At 40.0% G+C, this 23216-nt stretch overlaps 1 protein-coding gene across 12 annotated transcripts in view; it reads right to left on the minus strand.

The window, feature by feature from the left end:
• Positions 1 to 6174: 6174 nt before the first annotated feature.
• The window catches only part of NEDD4L (NEDD4 like E3 ubiquitin protein ligase), a 635056-nt gene continuing 618014 nt past the window's right edge, over positions 6175 to 23216 (minus strand). For all 12 annotated transcript variants that reach the window (XM_089683436.1, XM_089683437.1, XM_089683438.1 and 9 more), the window contains 3 exons: positions 22321 to 22417; positions 20597 to 20669; positions 6175 to 17032 (listed from right to left, as the gene is read on the minus strand). In XM_089683436.1, coding sequence (XP_089539562.1) covers positions 16930 to 17032; positions 20597 to 20669; positions 22321 to 22417 — 273 coding nt within the window. In that variant the 3' untranslated portion in view covers positions 6175 to 16929. The remainder of the gene's footprint in view (positions 17033 to 20596; positions 20670 to 22320; positions 22418 to 23216) is intronic.

Genomic DNA, 23216 nt, shown 5'->3' on the forward strand with positions numbered 1-23216 from the left:
TGCTTCTTACGAAGCCACTCCTTCGTTGCCTGGGTGGTATGTTTGGGATCATTGTCATGTTGGAAGACCCAGCCACGTTTCATCTTCAATGCCCTTGCTGATGGAAGGAGGTTTGCACTCAAACTCTCACGATACATGGCCCCATTCATTCTGTCCTGTACATGGATCAGTCGTCCTGGTCCCTTTGCGGAGAAACAGCCCCAAAGCATGATGTTGCCACCCCCATGCTTCACAGTAGGTATGGTGTTCTTTGGATGCAACTCAGCATTCTCTCTCCTCCAAACACGACGAGTTGTGTTTCTACCAAACAGTTCTATTTTGGTTTCATCTGACAATATGACATTCTCCCAATCCTCTTCTGGATCATCCAAATGCTCTCTAGCGAACTTTAGAAGGGCCCGGACATGTACTGGCTTAAGCAGGGGGACACGTCTGGCACTGCAGGATCTGAGTCCCTGGCGGCGTAGTGTGTTACTGATGGTAGCCTTTGTTACGTTGGTCCCAGCTCTCTGCAGGTCATTCACTAGGTCCCCCCTTGTGGTCCTGGGATTTTTGCTCACCGTTCTTGTGATCATTTTGACCCTACGGGGTGAGATCTTGTGTGGAGCCCCAGATTGAGGGAGATTATCAGTGGTCTTGTATGTCTTCCATTTTCTAATTATTGCTCCCACAGTTGATTTGTTCACACCAAGCTGCTTGCCTATTGCAGATTCAGTCTTCCCAGCCTGGTGCAGGTCTACAATTTTGTTTCTGGTGTCCTTCGAAAGCTCTTTGATCTTCACCATAGTGGAGTTTGGAGTGTGACTGTTTGAACTTGTTATCAGTATAAAAGACACCTGTCCACAACCTCAAACAGGTGCCATTGATACAGGTAATGAGTGCAGGACAGAGGAGCCTCTTAAAGAAGAAGGTACAGGTCTGTGAGAGTCAGAAATCTTGCTTTTTTGTCGGTGACCAAATACTTATTTTCCACCATAATTTGCAAATAAATTCTTTCCAAATCAGCCAATGTGATTGTCTGGATTTTTTTTCTCATTTTGTCTCTCATAGTTGAGGTCTACCTATGATGCCAATTACAGGCCTCTCTCATCTTTTTAAGTGGGAGAACTTGCACACAATTGGTGGCTGACTAAATACTTTTTTACCCCACTGTATATTCTGAGACCAAGACCCTGTTGCTGTCAGAATAAACAGGTCGGTGCAGCAGCTGAATGGCATTCCTGCAAAGAAAACAGCAATGGTTAATGAGAAAACAGTAAAATCAAACAGTTACTCGACAACAACAAAAAACACTACAACTATTTTTGGTTTTTAACATTTAAAATTCTTTTTTGTACTTGTACTTTTTATTTTTTATGTTTTTATTTTTTTTTTTAACTTGCACTGAACCAGATTGTAGGGTCTCTCAAAATGTGATAGCCAGTTTCCTGACTACCTAAAATCTTTTGAGGCCCTGTGAAAATATGTGCCCTGAACTGTGCCGTGCTGTACCCTGTACTAGTGTGTGGTAGAGACGGAAGCAGTCCTTGAGGCAGAGACCAGGTTGGATAAGGACAGGAGGGACAAAAAAAAGTGTGTGGCATGCCTAATTCCATGTCTGCTACAGACAAGACATTGTTTTTGGGGTGTCCTTTCAGTTGGGGTACCAGGAATGGCATTGGGAAAATGCCTCTCATGTAGCCAGCTAACTGCATCTGGGTTGGGGTTTTGGGCCATAGCACCTTCTGGATACAAAGGGCTGTGATTATCTCTTCCTGGAATTTTAGGAAGAATCTACTTCATCCAGTTGCTTTGTAAAGCACAAAAGCAGTATATAGAGCAAATTGAAATAAACAGATACTTTTTTGTACCAGCGTCTGGCTTTTTGGTAAACCAAGTACGGCTTCATCATTGGGTCATTGAAGTCCACCCCTCCCATGTTAAGGTTATAGTCATGGACACAGAGGAGCTTCTCAACACCAGCTGACATGGCAATTTGGATGGTCGTGTCTGCGTGAATGGAAGACAGGATGAAAACATCCCGTTTGTCCTTCCACTTCACTGTGAGCGATTCATCATTTCTCAAGCAGGTTTTTTCCCCCTAAGGCTGGTATTTACAAGCTGTTGGGGGTAGCCCTGGCGATTAGGTCATACGGTGCCACATGCGCCAATTCTAAGATTGTACTAATGTCTAAATAGTGGCACGCTTGAATAAAAATTGTCCACGTATAAGTGGTACCCCATATGGAAAAAGGATGACACCAAGTCCCAAACTATCTTGCCACTGCTCTCCATGTAGTCTGGGCATCCGGGGGGGCTCCACATGAATAACTTTTCCCTCCTATATCTGAAACTTATATGTATAGTCTGTTGCCCTCTCACAGGTCTTATACATCTTGACCCCATATCTGGCATGCTTGCTGGGGAGAAATTGTTTGAATGCAAAGCAGCCAGAAAAATTAATGAGGGACTCATCAACGCATATGTTTTGCTGGGGAGTATAGACATCTGCAAATTTTTGGTTAAGGTGATTTACGAGGGGCTGAATTTTGTGAAGCCGGTCAAATTCAGGGTCACCACGAGGATGACAGAATGTATTGTTGTTGAATGCATAAATTGCATTATACTCTCATATCTATGCCTGGCCATGACAGCAGAGAAAACGGGCATATGATGAATCGGGTCTGTGGACAACCGCAATTCATTCTTTTTAGTAATGCCCATGTTGAGGGTTAGGCCCAAGAAAACTTTAAATTCAGAAACCATAATAGGTTTCCATGCGAATGGTTTGACAAGGTTTGAATTTGGGTTGGCGGCAATAAATTGTTGTGCATATAAATTGCTTTGATCCACAATCAATGCATACAGATCTTCCATGAAAAATCAAGGGGAGTAGTTAATTTTTCTGTTTCCAGCTGAATTCCGTGTTGGGCAGTGAACGGGGGAAGTACGGGTGCTGCAGAATCTGTGGGCTGCCAATCAGGATTTGTAAGCACATCCAGAAGGATACTAGGGGCTCTACAGGCCTGTGTGCAAATTCTTGGTGGTTGTGGGACAACACTTGTGCTTGCCACCGCACCAGCTTGTACTGCTCTTATGGGACTTGCCACGTCACCAAGTGATACTGCAGTGCTGGTATGTATAAGTCCAGGATGTACTAGGCCGCTGGTGCTCGCCAGTTCACCAAAAAGTAGAGCGGCACTAGTCCTGGCATTCTGTTGCATATGAGAATCATCATGTAACATCTCAGCAACCTGGGACCGGGGTCAGGTATGCCTGACCTTAGCAGGGACCTCTTCTCCATCGTCTAAACTATCTGTCAGGGTGCCGATTCTGTCTACAGGTTTGTATTCTGAGGCTGTGTCAGGGAGTCTTCTCCTTTGCTCTCATCTGATATGCTCAGAATCCTGTAGGCCTCTTCACTAGAGTACCTTTCCATTGACATTTTGGCCACTAAATTTATAGGTACCTAGTGCAACTCACGGGAAAAAGAGCAACTGGCTGTCAGGGACTGCTTGAACTGCTACAAAATAATTTACCGGCAAGGGCTAACAGAGATCAGGCCTGATTTTGGGAACACTGCAGTTTTGTGTGCAATGTATCAAGTGACAGTGACCTACTGACACTGCACTTGCTGAGGGAGGGGGGAGGGGTGTAAGCGTAGGGGCTAAACTCAGGTGCTGGCAATTGCTGGGGCTGATCCCGCTAACGTTGCGTTTTTGGGGATACTTTACTAATGTGAACACTGGTATCATGCTAATCTGATCAAAGATATTGATTCGTTCAGACACTATACTAACAATGGAGGTTTATTGTGTACGTTAGCGTGTTCCTGGTAATCAAGGGGTTAAATGTGATGACTGGTGTACTGATGGGCAATCTGATGCTATCTAGGAGGGACGCTAACTGATGCTACTGCTATCTGAATTCACCGCGACACTAATACAGTGATCATCAAAAAAATCTGTACACTGCACTAATGACACTGCTGACAGGGCAGTGAAGGTGTTAACTTGGGGGGCGATCAAGGGGTTAAATGTGACCTAAAATGTGTTTTAACTGTAAAAGTGTAGTGCTTGTACTTACTGTGTCTTCTTTCTTCTCTCTCTGGGATGGAATGTGTCGAGAGAGAGAGAAGATGTCATCATTCCTGTACCTGTGAGAGTGTAAACACAAGTACAGGATGATGTCTGATAGGTCAGGGATCGATCATCCAATCTAGGCCGATCATCATTGGCCTAAATCAGATGACTGATCCCTTGGGGATCAAATCATGGCACCCGTGGGTCGCCCTCCTGACCCGCGATCACCGTGGGAGCGCGAATCATGTAAATATACGTGATTTTGCACACCTGTGCCGCCCTGTAGCAATATTTCTGCTATAGGGCAGTCAGGAAGCGGTTAATGTTTTAGGATGCAATTTCAAAAGTAGAGCAACGCAGATTTTACTGCTATCCAGTCATCCATTGGAGAGACTTACTCAGCCTGTTTTGGGGACAATTAAGGGAAGAGTGGCAGATGCAGTGTGGCTTCCACATACGGTATATTTGCAAATTTTAGAATAAAACCTCTGTTTTTAGCACAAATTGCTAGGTGGAAAGTATGTTGTGCACAGCCCTTCTATAAGCACCAAATGTGAAAGGTAGTTATAAAACGGGGTGGTTGCCATGTTTCTATAGCTCACTATAGACTGCTGCACCCAGACAGATCCAAAAGATGGCATCCAAAGATGACTGTGCTGTGCTCTACTGTGGAGGGGTCCAGGAGGTGCTGTTGCTAATCGATTGGAACACACCAAGAGAAAAAAAACAAAAAAGAAGAATACGGAGCCCAGTAAGGCAAACAGACAAAAAAAAGGCAACCGACTTTCACCAAACCTATAAAAAAATGGTGCCAACTTTACATGGCTGGGAGCTCATATTCATGGCTGCGACACACAGCAAAACCTCATCCTGGCTTTGCCCTCCATGATATGCATACTCCAGACCTTGGACCTGTATACCACAGGCTAACTCAGCACAATGCACCACATGCCAAGGTGAGCTTTCATTAAGGATCCAGTACCTGAAGCAACATTGCAGGCCACCCCTACATCTTCATCCAAGCAGGGTCTGGATACAGTCCCCCAAGGCTAAGTCAAGTAGCCAACAGATCCAGAAGCTGCAGAAGGAGCTGCAGTGGCTATGGTGCAGCAAGAATCTTGACAGGAGAATGATCTTGGAGAAAAAAGTCTAAATAGGAAGAGGTAAGCTTTTCTTAGTAGAGAGAATGGGTCCATCACCTAAGGACACGTAGCTGGAAGTGTGAGGTGTTATATAGGCAGCACAGTGGGTAGGTGGTTAGCACTTCCACCTAGCAGCACTATGGTCGTTGGATCAAATTCCAGCCTTGGCACTATCTGCACAGAGGTTGCATTTTCTCCCTGTGCCTGTGTGTGTTTCCTCTGGGTACTCTGGTTTCCTCCCACACTCCAAAGACATGCTGGTAGGTTAATTGGCTCCTGTCTAAATTGGCCCTAGTAAGTATATACATGATTTTGAATTAAGGACCTTATATTGTAAGCTCCTTGAGGGCAGGGACTGAATGTATAATATATACTGTATGTGAAGTGCTGCGTAAATTGGCAGCGCTATATAAGTACCTGTAATATAGGGAATGCCCCTGCGGCTTCCTTTTCTTGTCCAATTTCCTGAACATAGCTGCATATTGCCTATGGTCTATGATTAGAGATCCTGTGACCTGTACTGTACAAATAAGAAAATAATTTTCACTTCTATGTTACTTTTGAAGTTTTTCCCTAACATCATGTCTGGTAAGGAGGTGTCCCTGAGACAATGGAGTCAGGAGCAATCTGTGGAGTCCCTGCAAAAATTTGGCTATAGATAGACTTTAATGAATTTTTTTTAAATGAACATGTACCTGAATTGGAGTTTTTTTTGGTTTTGTTTTGCCCGCAGTTTAGTATAAAGGGTAACATTTTAGATACTAATCCAGTTTCTGTTTAAAGAAATGATTTCCTCAATTGTAACACCAGACTAGAATTTCTTCACCATCACACTGAATGTTACCATGGATACACTTACCTCCAGGAGAGATGGATTCAGGAATAAATAATTTTTATTATTATTGTTTAATGTACTTTATATACTCAGCCCCATACACTCATGTCTGAGACTTAAGAACATAACCACGGGACGTGTTTCAGAATTATTTTATTAAATATTCAGCAGTAGGCATGATTTCATTACAACACCTTCATTGTTTTGTCACATAAGTCTCTTTCCATGCGGAAAGCATCTAAAGTCCTCATTCTCAGTTATTTATATCCATTTATAAAGCTATTATGACTGTTAAACAAGCATTGTACATAAGCAATACATTTCATACGCTATACAATCGTAAGGTACTGAGCGTCTCTCAGACACATAATTCAGCTTTGCTATAAGATTGTTTTCGTTGTAATAAATAGTTATGAAACAGTATAGAATTGGAGAAACGTCGCGGTTTTATTAAAGGCATCATCTTGTATTTGGAATGTCTGAAAACCAATACATTTGGAAGGAATACGCTAAGGATTTAAGCTTCAGGAGGCTGAAGATTACATTTGGCAACATACATTCCATCTTAAAGGGCCATAAAACAGATCACAAGCTGGTTTACAATAAAGAGGCTTTGATAGCATTCATTGATAAATATCTAACAGTTTCAGGAGACTATTAGAACAGGGAAAAAAATAGAAGTTGAAGTTACGGTAATGGGTGATGATATTTCCCAACACATCTGACTGATGCTCCTGTCCAGTATTGAAGAAAACTACCAAATGTCCTTCTGCACAGAGCAATTTGTTTCTGAGTCACATATCTTGATTTGGATATCTTGATTTTTGTACACATTTTCTACATACTTTGTTTTACATGTTAGTCTTTCACATTATATAGATTCTCACTTTAAGTTTTATGCACCTTTAATGGATTTATAACAGCAAAGAGAAATAAAACATCTACCAGGGATCTACACGATATGGTCAGAAGCATGTGGACACTCCTCCAAATTACCAAAGTTCAGCTTTTTCCATTGAAGAGTACTGCTAATATTACAGCATGGAAATACATTTTTGACAACTGTGCACTTCCAACCTTGTGACCAGTTTGAGTGAGGCCCTTTTCTGTTCCAGTATGACTAGGTCCCTGTGCACAAAGTCATAAAGAAATAGTTTGAAGAATTTGGTGTGGAGGAATTCAAGTGGCCTGCCAAGAGGTCAGGCCCTAATCCTACTGAATACCCTTGATAATGAATTGGAACGCTGACTGTGAGCCAAGTCTTTTAATCTAACCTGACCTCACAAATGCTATAGCTTAATGGGCACAAATTCCCAGAAAATCTTGTGGAAAAGTGGAGGCTGTTAAAGCTGCAAATGAGGGGCTAACTCCATTTTCATGCCCATGCTTTCAGAATGGGATGTCCAGCAAGCACATATAGGTCTGCTGGTCTGGTATCCACTGGCCATATAGTGTATAACCAATAATTATACTGTTGATTAATTAAAAAACCATACCTCCTAGCTTCGTAAAAGTGCAATGTAGTAACTTTGCGGGTGCTTAAAAGCCATTCTTCAATATTCTGGGGGACACCCCCATTAAATAGGCCCCACCCCTTTTAACTTCTCACCATAGGGATTTAGGAATAGTAGTAGGTAAGGACAGGTAGTCACTTATGTAGAAAGCTGTAGGTTTGATGACCTACCATAAAAAATGCCCCACCCTACCTGATGGGTACTATATTAATACATTTTGTCATTTTTACAAGATTCGTAATATAAAAAGAATACAAAAATACAGAGAAAATGAGGACAAAGAGAGAAAAACAATTGTTAAATACTACAGTCTGTGATATTTAAAAAGTATATATAAATTGTACAGATTTATTGTCCTGTAAAGCTGTATATTTAACACAAGATGTATCCAGTGTTTGTATGAAATATTTTACAGTTTAAACCCTTTTGAATTTCAGTACATACTTTGTACATAGTGTGGCACCCCAAAAAAAAAAACTAAAAGGAGAAAAAAAAAGTCATCAATATATCTACATCATTTATAATGAAAGCTAATAGACATATCTAATAGCAACAGGACTTTGGTGCAAAAAAATTGGCGGTTGCTTTATATCATATACAAAAATATCGGACCATTCAAATTTTAATACACTTGGTAAAATATCACCTTCATCAAACCATTTCAACCTACTAGAGATCCAAACAGCAGAGGAAATGCGGTACAAAGGAAAGATAAATGTTGACTTATTTAGGGTAACTTGTACTGAGTGAAATATGTAGGTTGTCATAGCTTACCCAGAGATATTAATTGACTGGCTGATTACATTGATACTCTGACTTCAAATTGTTTTTTTTTTTATTTTTTTAAAGTCACTGATCTGCAAAAGGTATGCATATCAGGTGTTCCAACTCAAAGTATATGTCAGGGCAAAATCAAATAAAAACATGTACAGTAAATCTTGGCAATATATACACATTTTCCACATTTTATCCCTCTGAAGACTCTACAAGTACAGAAAAAAAAACTGCTGATCTGCCAGATATGTGCACAGCTCCTAATTTCCTCTAATGGACTGACACCACGTGCCTTTTTAATTGCAAGGTATAGGGTCAAGGCTGCCAAGTTGTCTAAGGCTAGATAGTTGACTTTTTTTTCTTTTAATTAGCCAGCGGGTTGATTAAAAAAAAAAAATAAGAGTGAATGGATTCATGCATCCACAGAAGTGAGGTGGATGGAGGGACCCTTCCTGCTGTTCCATTGCATTCTGCCCATTGGCTGCAGCTGCTGATGGCCAAAAGTTTTCCAACATTCCCATTCAAGAAAAGTCAATCATTAGATCAACTTCTGTTGAGTGGGAACAGCCATACATGGATCGAAATGTGACCAGTCCCTGATGAACCGGACAAAATGTAATCCATCTATGGCTAGTTTAACTAATGAATCCCCCTGATGTCCTTTACACAACAAAGAAAAATAATTATTCTGTAGTCCAAGATAAAAACTATAAGGACTCCCTAAGATAACACAGGAAGTATACACAAAACCAGGGGCGGACTGACAACTCATGGGGCCCCCTAGCAACAGGGGATCATGGGGCCCCTGTGTCCTCTCCCACACCCAAAAAAGCCTATGAAAAAGACAATGAAAGGTACCAAGGGCATCTCATGGGGCCCCCTACTGACCCTGGGCCCTCGGGCAGTGCCCGGGTACTCAAATGGTCAGTCCGCCCCTGCATAGAACACAATATCTGACTTCATCAACAGGTTCCATCTTATCGAACAGACAAAACAAAATGCTTTCAATGGTATATTTAAGAGTCCAAAAGGCAGCAAAAAAGAGAAAGTAATCTTTATTTTAGATCAGTGACTCAAAATATTGAAGCCGCTGGTAACTGAATTCTTTAGCATGAGGTCAACAATAGGGCACTTCATAACCCTTCTCAACATAGATTTCCTCTGTGTATACAGCGTAGTCTGAGTTCACAGCTAGCTGGTATTGGGGAGTTATCTTTTTACTAATTATACCTTCTACAACTCCTAGAAAACACTAACCAGTGTAATGGATGTTGTACTCAAGACAACACCTACAGAATTAATACAATATCATTTTTGATAAAAGTCTCTGGTGCAGACGGGATGTTCTTATGTGCTCTGGGTGACTTTGGATTAAAGAAGGATTTTATGTCACCTGTGGATAGGGACCATGGTTTGAGAAGGATAATGCCACGTGGAAGCTCTTCATTAATAAGTAACTCTACTCAAAACTGATAATCATTGTGGAAACGTGCAACATCTTTTTAAAGTCTCCACAGACCAAAACTCTTACAAAGCATTAACCAGGATAAGCTGCCACTATATTACAAGGAAAACAAGTAAACCTTTCCAAAGAGAAAAAAAACAGAGGCTGCCATTGTCAGAAGTCCTCATCACCATCACTGTCCTGTGTTAGTTACCCTCTTAAAGCAGGAAAAAGAATATGACAGTAAGACAACCACCATTTGAACAATCTAAAGTCATCAATAGTAGCCTCCATGCCTCTCCCAAGAAAGGCTTCCTTTAAACGAGAAGTACAGCCAAAGCTTGTTTGGAGGATTGTAGGATTATGTCACTCAAGGTTGGGATCCATCCAGGAGCCTGGACCAGCAACTGGCTCAGCCCAGTCAGTGAGCCAGTTGTTCCCACCCCATCCAGAGCCAGGCACTGCAGTGAGCGCTGGTCTGGGTAGAGCAGAGAATCAGAAATTGACAGTCCCGGTTTTTTGCTCAGAGCAACAGAGAGAACTGAGGTATCAACAGTGTCCAATCACTCAGTTCTCACCCTTAGAACCTAGGTAAGTATGATTTTTAAAAAAATCCAAAACTTCCCTTTTACGTCCTACCCTATTTAATATACTATAGAGGATCACATTATTCCTCACAGATCTGTTAGGTATAGGCAGTGGAAAGCCTAAATAAGCTTTTTTGTTTTAGAAAATCAATGTTAAAAAATGCAGGTAGAAAGGCAGAACATGCATGTTACATGTCAGGATCTACAGAAGGACCATTGACTTTTAAATAAGATGATATGAAGAACAGTTTTGTTGGGCTTCTCTCCACATCAAGGAAGTACAAGACAACCATAAAAGTGAATTAGAATGGTGAGGTACAGGCAGTGTACAGGCCATACATATACATAATGCTACTCGGGATGGAAATCAGGGTACACCACTGAGATAAGATATATGAGTGACATTTGCTACATATACTACACAAGGAGGTTCTTACCCTTCCCCACTATATCCAATACTAGAAAAAAAAGTCTGGCCAAAGGTTTTTTTTTTTCTATCTTGTTTGATAAGAACCTTGGTATCATATCATGATCCACAGTGGTTTATTACAAAATACATTTTCTTCCTCTAGTTTTGCTTCCTTCCTTTCTCACCTGGAAAAGTTTGTAATCTCCAAATGAAGGGGAACTAATGGAATTGGCCAGGTTTTAGTTTAGTTGTATTTAGGTTTATAAGGTTTAAATTGTTGTTTTACCTCTCAATTTTACTACTATTAAACAAATGTTGTTTTTCAATAAATATTTATTTCATGACAAAGGGTTCCCTAAGCATTGCTATCCAAGAGACAACATAGAAGAGCTTGCTTTGCAGCTCCCTCTGTCTGATTGAAAACTTCTACCAAGTTGTTTGAGTTGTTGCTGTGATGACTTATTGGAATACAAAGGTCTTCATTTAATATGATAAAAAGACTAGAGCTTCCATCTGGTGGCAGGGTAAAAGACTAATATTTACTAAATATAGCCTCTACTATTTTTAGAAATTGTATTGTTACTGACCATAATTTAGCAAAAGCTGGTACAAGATTACTTTCTATTGGTTGGACACATCTTTAGTTCTGGGATTGTATCCATAGGTTTTCTGTTAAAAAGGGCCAGCATAAAATAAAGGTGAAAACCTCAAGGATAAAAGTAAAACAGAAACCTTATGATTGAAATGAATACATAAATTAGATGTTACTGCAGATGAACATGCAGTGATAATCACATATTGGGAAGTAGTGAGCCAGTAAAGTTAATCAGTGGGCTGAGAGTTTACTGCAATACTGTGATTGTAAGAAAAAAAAAAACACTAAATGACCAAAAGTATATGGAGACCCCATTCAGGAATTTCCAGTAAAGTGAACTGTTAATACTACAGTACATAGACATTTTAGACCTTTCCAGCCATGCAGCAACAGTCTAATGTGGAGGAACTTGAGTATCTTGCACAGAGGCCTGACCTCAACCCTACTGAACACCTTTAGGATAAATTGGAAAACTCATCACGAGTCAGATCCTCCCTTCTAACATCAGTACCAAACCTCGCAAATGTTCTTTTGACTACAAGGAAACAAATTCCCACAGGAACACTCCAAAATTCCAGAAGGCTGGAGCCACCAAAAGTAGGAGTATGGACTATGCCTATAGTTTTGAATGGAATATCCAGCAAGCTCATATAGGTGTGAGGACCAAACATCCACAAATTTGGCCATACATATATAATATTGTACAAAGAAAAATACTTTTTAAGGTGTTTTTTTTTGTTTTTGTTTTTTTTTTTATAAACATTTATTTTTTTCTGCCACTGGTAGTAGCATTGTTTCAAAAAAACTGCTTAGCTTCTCTAAGTTGGCTGATCTATAAAAAAATTAAACTTTCCTATAAAGGCCTTGAATACAAAGGGAAATCAGCTACACTTACTTCAAAAAGGAAACCAACCAAATTGTTTTTCTGGTTTTGAATAGAGTGGGAAAGGGTTTCAGTTCAGGTATTTCAATGGTTTTTATGTAAGGCCTCAACTAGAGATTTTTTAATTGCTGTAAGTATCTTTGCTGTGGACAGTTTCCACTACTTCCTAATGAGAAGTAAAGACACCTATACAGTGCCCACAGACAGCAAAACAAACCTAACAGAGGTCCAAGCAAAAATGTACATATTGTTGCCTGTGTACTTATTGAAGAGATTCTTCTCACTTCCTGACCCAATGGCACAGAAGGTAATGGGCATTTTTTATGAAAAAAAGTTCAAACTAGTGGAAAAGAAGGATATGGTTTTAAAATAAAATAGTCAGAAAACTGAGATTGTGTATTGTATATATAGGTCTGCGGGACGCTGTTATTGATTTGTGAGATGATGGATTGGGTGGGGGGCATTGAAAAAAAACTTCAAGTTGGAACTGAAGTCAAGATATAATCACAGCTTTAAACCTGAAATAAAGGACTTCCCAGGTGCACAGATGAAGGTGTGATGGTAAAACCCTAGAGTGGAGATGTTTTTACCACCCCCACCCCCAACCACTGATGCCGTGCCAGGGGTTGCAATGGCGACCCTGCCCCATATTGTGTGGCCTCCCTGTCACATTCTGTTTTACAGGAGGGGCGGCAGGGGTGGCATATACAAGAAACTGATCATCTTCATTTTCATCCTGCAACCACTGAAAGTTTGAGTTACCTAAATAATTTCTCATTTGTTCTAAGTTTAATTTCAAGACAGTAGGTGGAGCTGTAGGCTCTTTTTCACGTTATTATGTTGTTTATGGAGCTTAGTAGTTCAAGATCCAGTTCAAGATTCAAGTTCAGAAATGTGCAGATGTGAATGCATGGCAATGCAAACACGGTGAGCGTTTCCGAAATGCGTGTCAAAGCGTGGGTGGCCATGCATTCAAAAACACGCAGATATGAATGCAGCATAATTGTTAATGACACCACAATCGCAGCTTGCATGCCATTATGGCACGCAAGTGCAAAGTGCATTTTCAGTGTGTTTCCGAAACGAGCAGATGTGAATACAGCCTAAATGTTAATGGCACCCAAATCACGGTTTGCATGAGACGTGATTTTACCACATTGTCCCTCCAACCACTGGTGCAGTGTCAGGGGTCGCAATGGTGCCCTATGTTCCAGGGGATCTATGTGGCCTCTCTGTCATATTCTGTTTTACACTTGGACAGGAGGGGCAGCGGGGGTGGCATATACAAAAACAGATCCTCTCTATTTTCCTCCTGAAACTGCTAAAATCTGGCTTCTCCTTCTCTCCCTTTTGCCGGCATTCAATGGCTGCAGGAGGAAAATGATCATTATACTATTCATAATAAAAAAAATTGAAATTCTGAACCATTTAATTCCATTGTGGCTCGCGACCGATTGCCAAATCACTTAAGTGGCCCTCGCTCTTCAAAAGGTTGAGCTGAACACAAACTGTTCTACCTGCCCACATATTTCTAAAGGCTTTGGGCTGCATTGATGACCTTGCTTTTGACATCAGTTTAAGAAGCTTTTGAGATCATCCAGATTCCACTGACAGGTTCATCTGACCTTCAGTAGACTTCTTTCTAACTTGCTTCAAGATTCTATTGTATTCCCATAGACTTTTATGGGGAGAAAAAATTTGTGACGCAAACTAAAGCCTATAGACACAGACTCCCAAATCTGCTTGGCTTGTCTTGTGATTTGCACTCTTCTGCCACACCATGCTGTCAGAAAGATGACATGGTTATATGTTGGTTTACCATTACAGATTCTCATCTCACCCGCCTGTTCATGAGTAACATTAATGTATTTTACGGTGGTGTCCATCCATTGTTTCTTAAATAGCCCAGATATGGAGAGGTGACACAGGAAGAAGGAAATAGGGTGGTATGGTAGAAAATTGTGAATTAAATACACTACCTGAATAACAAACCCTTTGACAGAAAAGATATTTCACATTTATGTATTTTTACAATGTATTTACCAACTATCCCATTTTAATAAATAGCACAGCAACAATTGAGATTCTACTCATAGGTTTTACTTTGGCATTTCCTTAAGGGGATTTCAAGACAATCTAGAATTTGCCGTCTGTCTGCCGTCTCCTACTACAGCTTCCAGCATTCCCAGTAAGTGAACCTATAATTGAGGTCTTCTATCAACTGAGGTTTTCTACTCATAGATCTTTCACTGCCATCTCTAGGTTTAAGAGGGATTTCCAGAAAATCTGAAATTCACCGTCTGTCTGTTCTCTCCTACTACAGCTCCTAGGATTTCCAGTAAGTGAACCTATAGTTGTGGTCTTCTAACAATTGAGATTTTCTACTCATAGGTTTAAGTTGTCATCTCCTCAAAGTTTAAGGGGGATTTCCAGAAAATCTGGAATTTGCCATATGTCTGCCCTCTCCTACTACAGCTTCCAGGAATACCAGTAAGTGAACCTATAACTGTAACTAACAGAATCTACTTGCTGGGAACTAGCAAAGTTAACATATTTTCTGCACTGTTATCAGAGGAAACATTATTACACAGCTGCTGCATGTTCAGGAACACATGAACATATTATCAGCAGGGGGTCAATTACTTTGTTGGATCTCTAGATAAACAGTTTATTCATTATATAGCAATTACTACAATGCAGATTTATTTTACCTAAAGCTACAGAGTTTCTGCAAACAGATTCTTGCAACCTTCTCAGCTGGGCAAGTGCCCCAGGAAACTGGAGTGATGTGATGAGGGGCCATCGCACCATCATGACTGCACTTGCTTCAAAAGACAGCTAGTGTTGTCTCTCTACCTCTGGTTGCAGATACTGTTAGAAATTGGTAATAAAATAACTTTAAATAACAAAAAAATAATCACACCATAGATCCTTAATCAGTAGTCCAAACATTTATTAAAAGTGGTCACAGTGCAGGAACATTTTGAGGCCATACAGGACCTCTTCTTCAGGGATGACCATGAAGACATCATGTGGCCTTGCCCTTATTCTGATGTTATCACTTTAATAAATATTTGGGCTATTAATTATGGATCCATGGTGTGATTAACTATGCAGTCCCAGAAGGCTTGCTACAGCACCCTTGTACTCCAGGCCGTACCCAGGAACTTGTGTGATCACATCATAAGTGCAGGATCATTTTGAGGCCATGCAGGACCTCTTCTTTGGGCATGACCATGAAGACATCCTGTGTGACCTTGAAATATTGGACCTGCATTTATTGTAATGTGATCACTTTAATAAATGTTTTTATTATTGATTATGGATCCATGGTGTGATTATGCCAATTTCAGTTGGCGTGCCAGCAGTTGTGACAACACCCTCATACTCCAGGTCATGCTCAGGAACTTGTGTGATGGAAATTTATCAAGTAATTACAAAATCAGGTTAAAAAATAAATACCACTAAACGCCACTAACACCATTAGCAACTGTCTGGTAGAAAAGCTAATATATCATTTCAATAATGATGTTATCAGGCTTGATGTAAAGTGTACAACAAAAAAAATTCATGGCATCCAATCGAAATCTGTGTTTCCTTTTCAACTCTGCACTGCAGAAATCACAACTGGGAGCTGATTGGCTGACAAACAAGAAATGTTTAGTGCACTTTGCATACATAAGCTCTTCTGTGACTTGTGTTCAATGCAATGCAAATTGATAGTTACAGTGTACCATGGCAGGGCAGTGGATGCTTCCCTGTATTACAGGAACTGATTTTTTTTCCTGGTTCAGGTAAGCTCAGTTGCAACACTGAGGAAGGGCAGTAACCATACACAGCAGTTTATATTCACAAAAAGGGACATTGCACTTTTTCTTAGTAATAATGGGCTTCTTTTTCCTAGTGATCTGGGATACAAATCATATTTATCAGAGATGAACTTTGTTATAAAGGAAAAAAATTCAATGCATTTAAAAGACTATTTTTTGGCACTGCACTAAATTCACCAAGTCTTTGGAACTAAAACAGAAGTAGCTCGACTGTTTCGAGTAGGCGGCTTTAATTATGTTAAAATTTGAAAGTAAGTTCAAATCATTTAAAAAGTAAACATGTCATTTTATAATACTATACCTTCCATGTGATTGGTTCCATTCATTGTCATTAGAAAATAGGTAAAATAATGAATAAAGGGCTGGCACCATATAAATAAAGTCCTCCTGAAATGTAATTTAAGCATACAATGAACAGTGTGCAAACGCGGTCTTGATCTTTGAAAGTACCATCCGCAGTCTATTACGCCAGAGGTCCAAACTGAGGAAAGTGCTCTGCAGACCAAGCGTTAGAAGTTGTCGATTGAACACCCAAAAAGAAAAGGTTCCAGATTGGCACAGTTTACGCTTTCGATTTCAAAAATTGTACCATTTTACCAGCAACTTTTTTTGCCCCCGTAAGCAAATTTTGTAGCAATCAAGAAAAATTATCCGACTTTGCTACGTAAACTGACACAACATCAACAGCCCAAAAAAGTGTCACCATAGTCCTTTGTCATTTTCTTGGTTGTTGATTTTCTTTTATAGTTTGTTTTTAATTTTGTTTAGCATCTCTCGGTCATCACTGGTAGCGTCCATTTCATTCAAATTTGCAAAAAGGAAGATGCGTTTTATTGAAGAGGAAAAGGTTACTCCTTAATCAACGCCTTCGAATCCCTGAGCATTCTCTACTGCCATAAGAAGTTTCTCCCGCAACTCTTCAAAGGAGTCATAAGGAGGTAAATCTAGACGGTTAAAGCTGAAATAAAGCACAATGGGTCAGTGTTTTCTTTTTTTTTTATATTATTAATGCACTCTGAGCTAGAGTAAAAAAGAAAATGCCTAATGCAAAACAATCTAATGACAAGTTAACCAAGAACTCTTAAAAGAGATAACAGATTCCCTTTCAAAAAATGATATACCAAACGTTTGTGGACACCCTTTGTTCCTAGTGAAAGGTACTGGTATTGATACAGAATACAAAGACATTTTAGGTATTTGTGCACTTCCAGCCTTGTGACAACACTTTGGGGAAGGCTCTTTTCTGTTCCAGCAAGACTATGCCCTTGTGCATAAACTCAGCTCCATAAGAACATGGTTTGATGAGTCTGGTGTGGAGGAACTCAGATGGGCTACACAAAGGCCTGACCTCAACCCTACTGAAAATCTTTGGGATAATTTGGAACACTGATTGTAAGCAAGGTCTTCTTGTCCAACATCATTACCTGACCTCACAAACGTTTTGTTAGGCTGAAGGGGCACAGAAAGCCACAGACACACTTCAAAATCTTGTGAAAGGCCTTTCTAGAAGAGTAGGCCACAATGGGTGGCCAACTTCACATTAATGCTCGTGGCTTTGGAATGGGATGTCCAACAAGCTGACACAGGTGACATGGTCAGTTATCTTCAAACTATTGGCCATATAGTGTAAGCCAGTAATACACTATTTTCATTGCAGTATTTAATGAAATGGTTTGTTAATTAGCCGCTAGGGGCCATCATTTGCGGCAAATAATAAATTTTTATTAATTAATGAATACAGACATTTATTATTTGTCTTTTGAGTCTGCCTGGAGTTCAGCTTTAAAGTAAATCTGCCACAAGAAAAATAAGTAGGCTCTCATCAGAGGCATTACTAGAATCTTCAAGGCCCCCGATGCAAGAAACCATGAAGGGCCAGCCTGAATTTCAGTTGAGGCCCTTCCCTCCCATCGAGGGCCTTTTATTACGGTCCTACAGCAGGCCCCTTTCACATGTTCTGCAGTGGGTCCCTTTCCTGCCATCTTAGACCCCCCCCATGGTGGTGGAACTCTAGGGCCAGTAGTGCTACCTTTTCGACCCTAGTAGTTCCTTGACTGGCTCTCATTGCGGTCTTCATTCAGAAAATGCAAGTTGCTTTGCTATTATGCCAGGCCGTTGGCTTTATTGCTTACAAAGTCAATGAGCAGGAACACATATAACGCAGATCAGGAGAGACAGAAAATTCATATGATCTTATCTGAATACCTATTCTGGTGTCTTTAGGTGGTGAAAGCAATGCACCTTCATGATGTCAGTAGAGGAAGGAATGGGGGACTTTGAAAGGCACTAGCTTATTTATACATTACTACAGAAAAATGCAATGAGAACATTTTGTTAAGGCACACATTAAAAAGTGCATGTACAGGGAATTTTAATTTAATTTTATTTTGGAGTTCATTTTTTGCTGTCCATCCTTTAGGGGAGATTTCCCTTTACTTCCTGTCTCAGAGACGAAGCAAGAAATCTCTACAAAGTGAGGGGAATTCCCCTCTTCGATAACTGTCACAGGAACAGGTGTCCCCATTAGATTTTTCCTCACCTGTTTTCCTGGTAACAACCCTAATTATATTGGATTTCCAATGGTTTTTGTCTTGGTGACAAATGTCACCAGTACAAATGGAGAGAGTGGACCAGCACTACCCAACAGGAGCAGAGACAGAAATAAAAACCTGACAACCTTTCTCTTCTCTAACACAAATCTTTAGCTTTACAGACACCAACAGTGATCATTCGCAAACACCAATGCCCCAACTATTACTGTAGTGAAGATCAGTAATATAATCCACTTCTATATAGCAACACCTGCAGGCTGTAGGAGGTATTACACCAAAAACATTTTACTTAGGTGATGAAAGTGATGCTATGCGAAAACTATCACAGCCAGGGGCGGACTGACAACTCATGGGGCCCCCGGGCAATAGGGGATCATGGGGCCCCTGTGTCCTTGCCCAAACTCAAAAAAGCCTATGAAAAAGGTACCAGGGGCATCTCATGGGGCCCCCTACTGACCCCGGGCCCTCGGGCAGTGCCCAAGTTTCCAAATGGTCAGTCCGCCCCTGATCACAGCTGTACATAAAAAAGAAAGTGCATCTAAAACCAACATACTTTATTGAATAGAGTAGAAAAAAAGTTTTTCACCACCTGTTTCATTAGGGAAAAACTATTACTACTTCCTATCCCATAGACAAAAAAATGAGCGAAATGTCCTCTTGGACAGCTTTTGCTCAGAAACTATTGAACCCATTGGACAATTTGTTCTGGTGACAACTAAAAATTTTGGATGTCCCTCTTCACTTGACAATGGTCAGGGCAAACAGACATTGAATCTACCTATACACAGAGATAGTACAAATCCTCCTACATAAGTTGCACCTGTCTGTCTGCAGTCTTCTCTTTTCTACATCCGTTCAAAATGCTGGATTTATAAAGCTTGTCTGAGAATTCAGAAAAAAGGGGATGGAGAGCTGAAATTACATTCAGTAGAGCTCAATGAGGAGAACTCTGACCGCTGATTGGAGGGAAGGGACCAGGACCCCCCCCTCCCATCGCCCTTTGTCTTCACCCCTACCCACCTCTGACCAACTTTCCGTGGTTCCACCCCCACCCACATCACAGCACCACCCCTTTTAGAGAATATAAAAGTAAAAATCAGTTTGTGGTGCTAAGTGACTTGTATAGAATTTGTTGAATGTAAAAAGAAAATCAGTCAAATAGATCCCCTGTGGCCAGCAACAATAGACCTCCCAGCAACAATGGACCATCTGCAACAAATTACCCCCTCAGAAACAATAGACCTATGGTGGCAGCAGCAACATATTTCCCCAAAGACAGCATCAATAGTCCCCCTCCCTCAACAGCAGATCCCTCCCAGCAACATGTGAATCCCCCCCAGCAACATAAGATCTACCACCAGCAACAATAGACCCCCCCAAAACAAATAGATCCCTCCAGTGACAATAGATCCCCAAGCAGCCAGCATCAATAGACTCTGCAGCACACCTCCATGCCATTGCATACATTCTGTGTCAGGGGGTGATTGGACTGTGTTCCCCCATGTTCCTGCTAAAAAGAAGTCCTGGAAGGGACACACACCCTGCCTTCACACAGCTCACAGGAACAAAGCTGAGGCTGTCAATCACAGACTGTCTGCTGGAGCTTGCTCCCCTGACACCATTGTTCTCTTGGTGTCAGGAAAGCTTGTCAGAAGTGGTTAAGGCTGATATCAAAGGAACTAAGCAGCAGATAAAAATGTCATTTAATGCTCTGAATTGAGACACGCACACGCTATAGAGGGATCTGCTTATTATTTCATGTTTGAGGTTTACAACCACTTTAGGAGGACTGGGCTATTCAATCAGAAGAACACAAGGGCTTGTTCACACCGCAACAGAAAGGGAGCGTTTTGCAGGCAACTCTGGTCTTGACCAGTGTAAATGTGCACATATCAATGGTTGGGATGCTATGACCTAACACTCAAGGGAGAGCTGGTGTCCACAAAATCTGCAGTGCTTGTATGACTTACCATGTGTGAGCTCTGGGTAATTTGTCTGGGCTTCCCCACTGCTCTATTGTAAACAGCTGAGGACCGTTAGAACCTAGATTAATGAGAAAACAAAAGAGTAACATTGAGATTAGGTTCACCCCAGCATTGGGAGAAAAGTCGTTATAAACACTTCAGACATGTCAGTAACGGTAATTCATGTTTCAGATGGGTTTCCGAGGCATTAGAAAGCATCATCTTAAGCTCTCTGAACACTTTTTTTATTTGGTAGAAAATGATTTAACAGCAGGATGTTCCTCCAGAGTCTCGTCCCAGTGCTCTACAAATACAAGCCAAGCACCTTTGGAGAGTTTAAAGTGGGCTTGTAGCATGTCTCTATTGAATTGAGGTGTCAGCCTAAGATTGCAGGCAAGATGGAAATCAAACAGCATGTACAGGCATACCTCGGTTTACAAACGCCTCGATCAATGTAATTTTCAGTTTACGAATGAAAATCCATTGAAAATAATGGCTTAATATTAACGGATTAAATGGTTTTCCATGCATTCACACATTTTTTTTTAATCATGTCCCTGCACAGTATTTATGCCTTTAAAGTGAACTTTATAAAGAGTTTTGAACAGAAAACTTTTTTTGACTTTTTTCTGACCTCCGGAACGGATTAATTGCTTTTCAATGCATTTACGAATTCATTTTTTATCATGTCCCTGTACAGTATTTATGCCTTTAAAGTGCACTTTATAAAGAGTTTTGAACAGATAAAACTTTTTTTGACTTTTTTCTGACCTCCGGAACGGATTAATTGCTTTTCAATGCATTTACGAATTCATTTCTTATCATGTCCCTGTACAGTATTTATGCCTTTAAAGTGCACTTTATAAAGAGTTTTGAACAGATAAAATACTTTTTTTTACATTTCTGATTAGTTATTGTTAAACTTGTATTATAATAATAATAAATATTTATATGTCAAATAAATATATTTCTATGTAAAAATATTATTTTTATAGAATATTTAAAAAATATTAATATGAATAATATTTCAAATATTTCAAATAGTTATACAGAATTAAAAAAATATATATTTAAATAATATTTATACTAGTTTTTTAAAAATATGTTTTTTTACTTCTTTCACGTGAAATACTTCTGGTATTGGCGTTATTGGGTCCTCCCTAAAAGATATTTCTTTGGAAGTATCTGTAGGGTTATATTTTCATATACCTTTATTTCTAATACATTACTATCCTTGTTTCATTTCTTTGGTTTAGATTTATACTAATATTTCACCTGTTATTGACTAATATTTGGTGAGATCTTGATGTGTGCTTTTTTGGGGGGATTTTAGATGTGTTTATAGGTTAGGGTAGGTTTTTTATTCTTTTGCTCAGGTATTGTTCATTTATGGACTGGGCTTTCTTTTATTTGTATCCAACAAAATTTGGTTTTGTGTTTACAATATTGTATCATTTTGTGCAGTATGACATAGTAGTTTGTATGGAAATTATTTTGACGTTGATCCCAAAAGCCAGCAAACGGTAATGCAGGCCTATCTTCGTTTTTTGGGTTCCATTTTTATCCACACATTCCTCAAATGACAGGAAAAACATATGAGAGTAGTGTTCGCCATATAATTTTTTTTTTATTGTGTTTTATTAAAATGAAGAAATTTAGATGGAATTCTAAAGTTAAAAGTGTTGTTTTTTCCAATAATACATACTGGACATCCTGGGAATTCTACTAACCGTAGAGTTCAGCAAACCCATTCATAGGCACACGAGAAGTCCCGGTGACAAACTGCAGCAATCGGATCCGTTTCTCTGCGTCCATCAGCAGCACAGCCTAGTACAAGTACAGTCCAGCATTAGACATGGGCAGGAATGACACTCTGTTATTCAAATATAACAAACAAGAGTGGGAAATGTAACCAGACCACATTGCAAAATGACCAGACCTATTCAGAAGGATAACGCAAAGAGCAACAGTAAAACAGCAATAACCTCTGGGTACCAAATCGGTTTGCTCAAAAAAATTGGCTCACTGATGAGAAGTCTTCATTACCATAAAAGTGAAATTTTAGGCACACCCTGCAATAGGAATTTCAGTTTACGTGAAATACCCCCCCAATGGTTAGATACTTCTAAAGCGACGCAGACCCTCTCATTAGAACACTGAGAGTGCACCAGCTGATTTTAATTAATTGGGCCGCCCATTCAGAATCAGTCTGCAAAGGATATATTGAAATCTGCTACAAAGTTAGTTAAAATCACTGCAATATACACTGATCACCCAGGGGGGATTGTTTTTTTATTTATGTCAACAAACGTGGAGTTGCTCTCCACTGCACTAGCTCCTGCACTTCAGTTTTATAAGGAAATTTCATATTTCTTGGTGATATGGCTTTACAATCTTACAAAGAGCAGACATTTGATTGTTTTTTTCTGACATGCAATTAAAATTGAGCAACATGATTTCCTTCTGTTTAATTTTCAGCTCCCTCCCATGTCTATGTGTGGCTGCCTAATGAACACCTGCACATCCTGGAAAATCGGGAAAGTGTTAGGTAGATTTCCACTACTGCTCTCCATCTCCAATGCAAACTTTTCTATTGATCAGATAGACCTAGATGGGCCAGGGCGGG

Source organism: Staurois parvus, unplaced genomic scaffold, assembly GCF_062004578.1.
Source record: "Staurois parvus isolate SC_StPar_1 unplaced genomic scaffold, SC_StPar_1.0 ptg000310l, whole genome shotgun sequence".
Taxonomy (NCBI): domain Eukaryota; kingdom Metazoa; phylum Chordata; class Amphibia; order Anura; family Ranidae; genus Staurois; species Staurois parvus.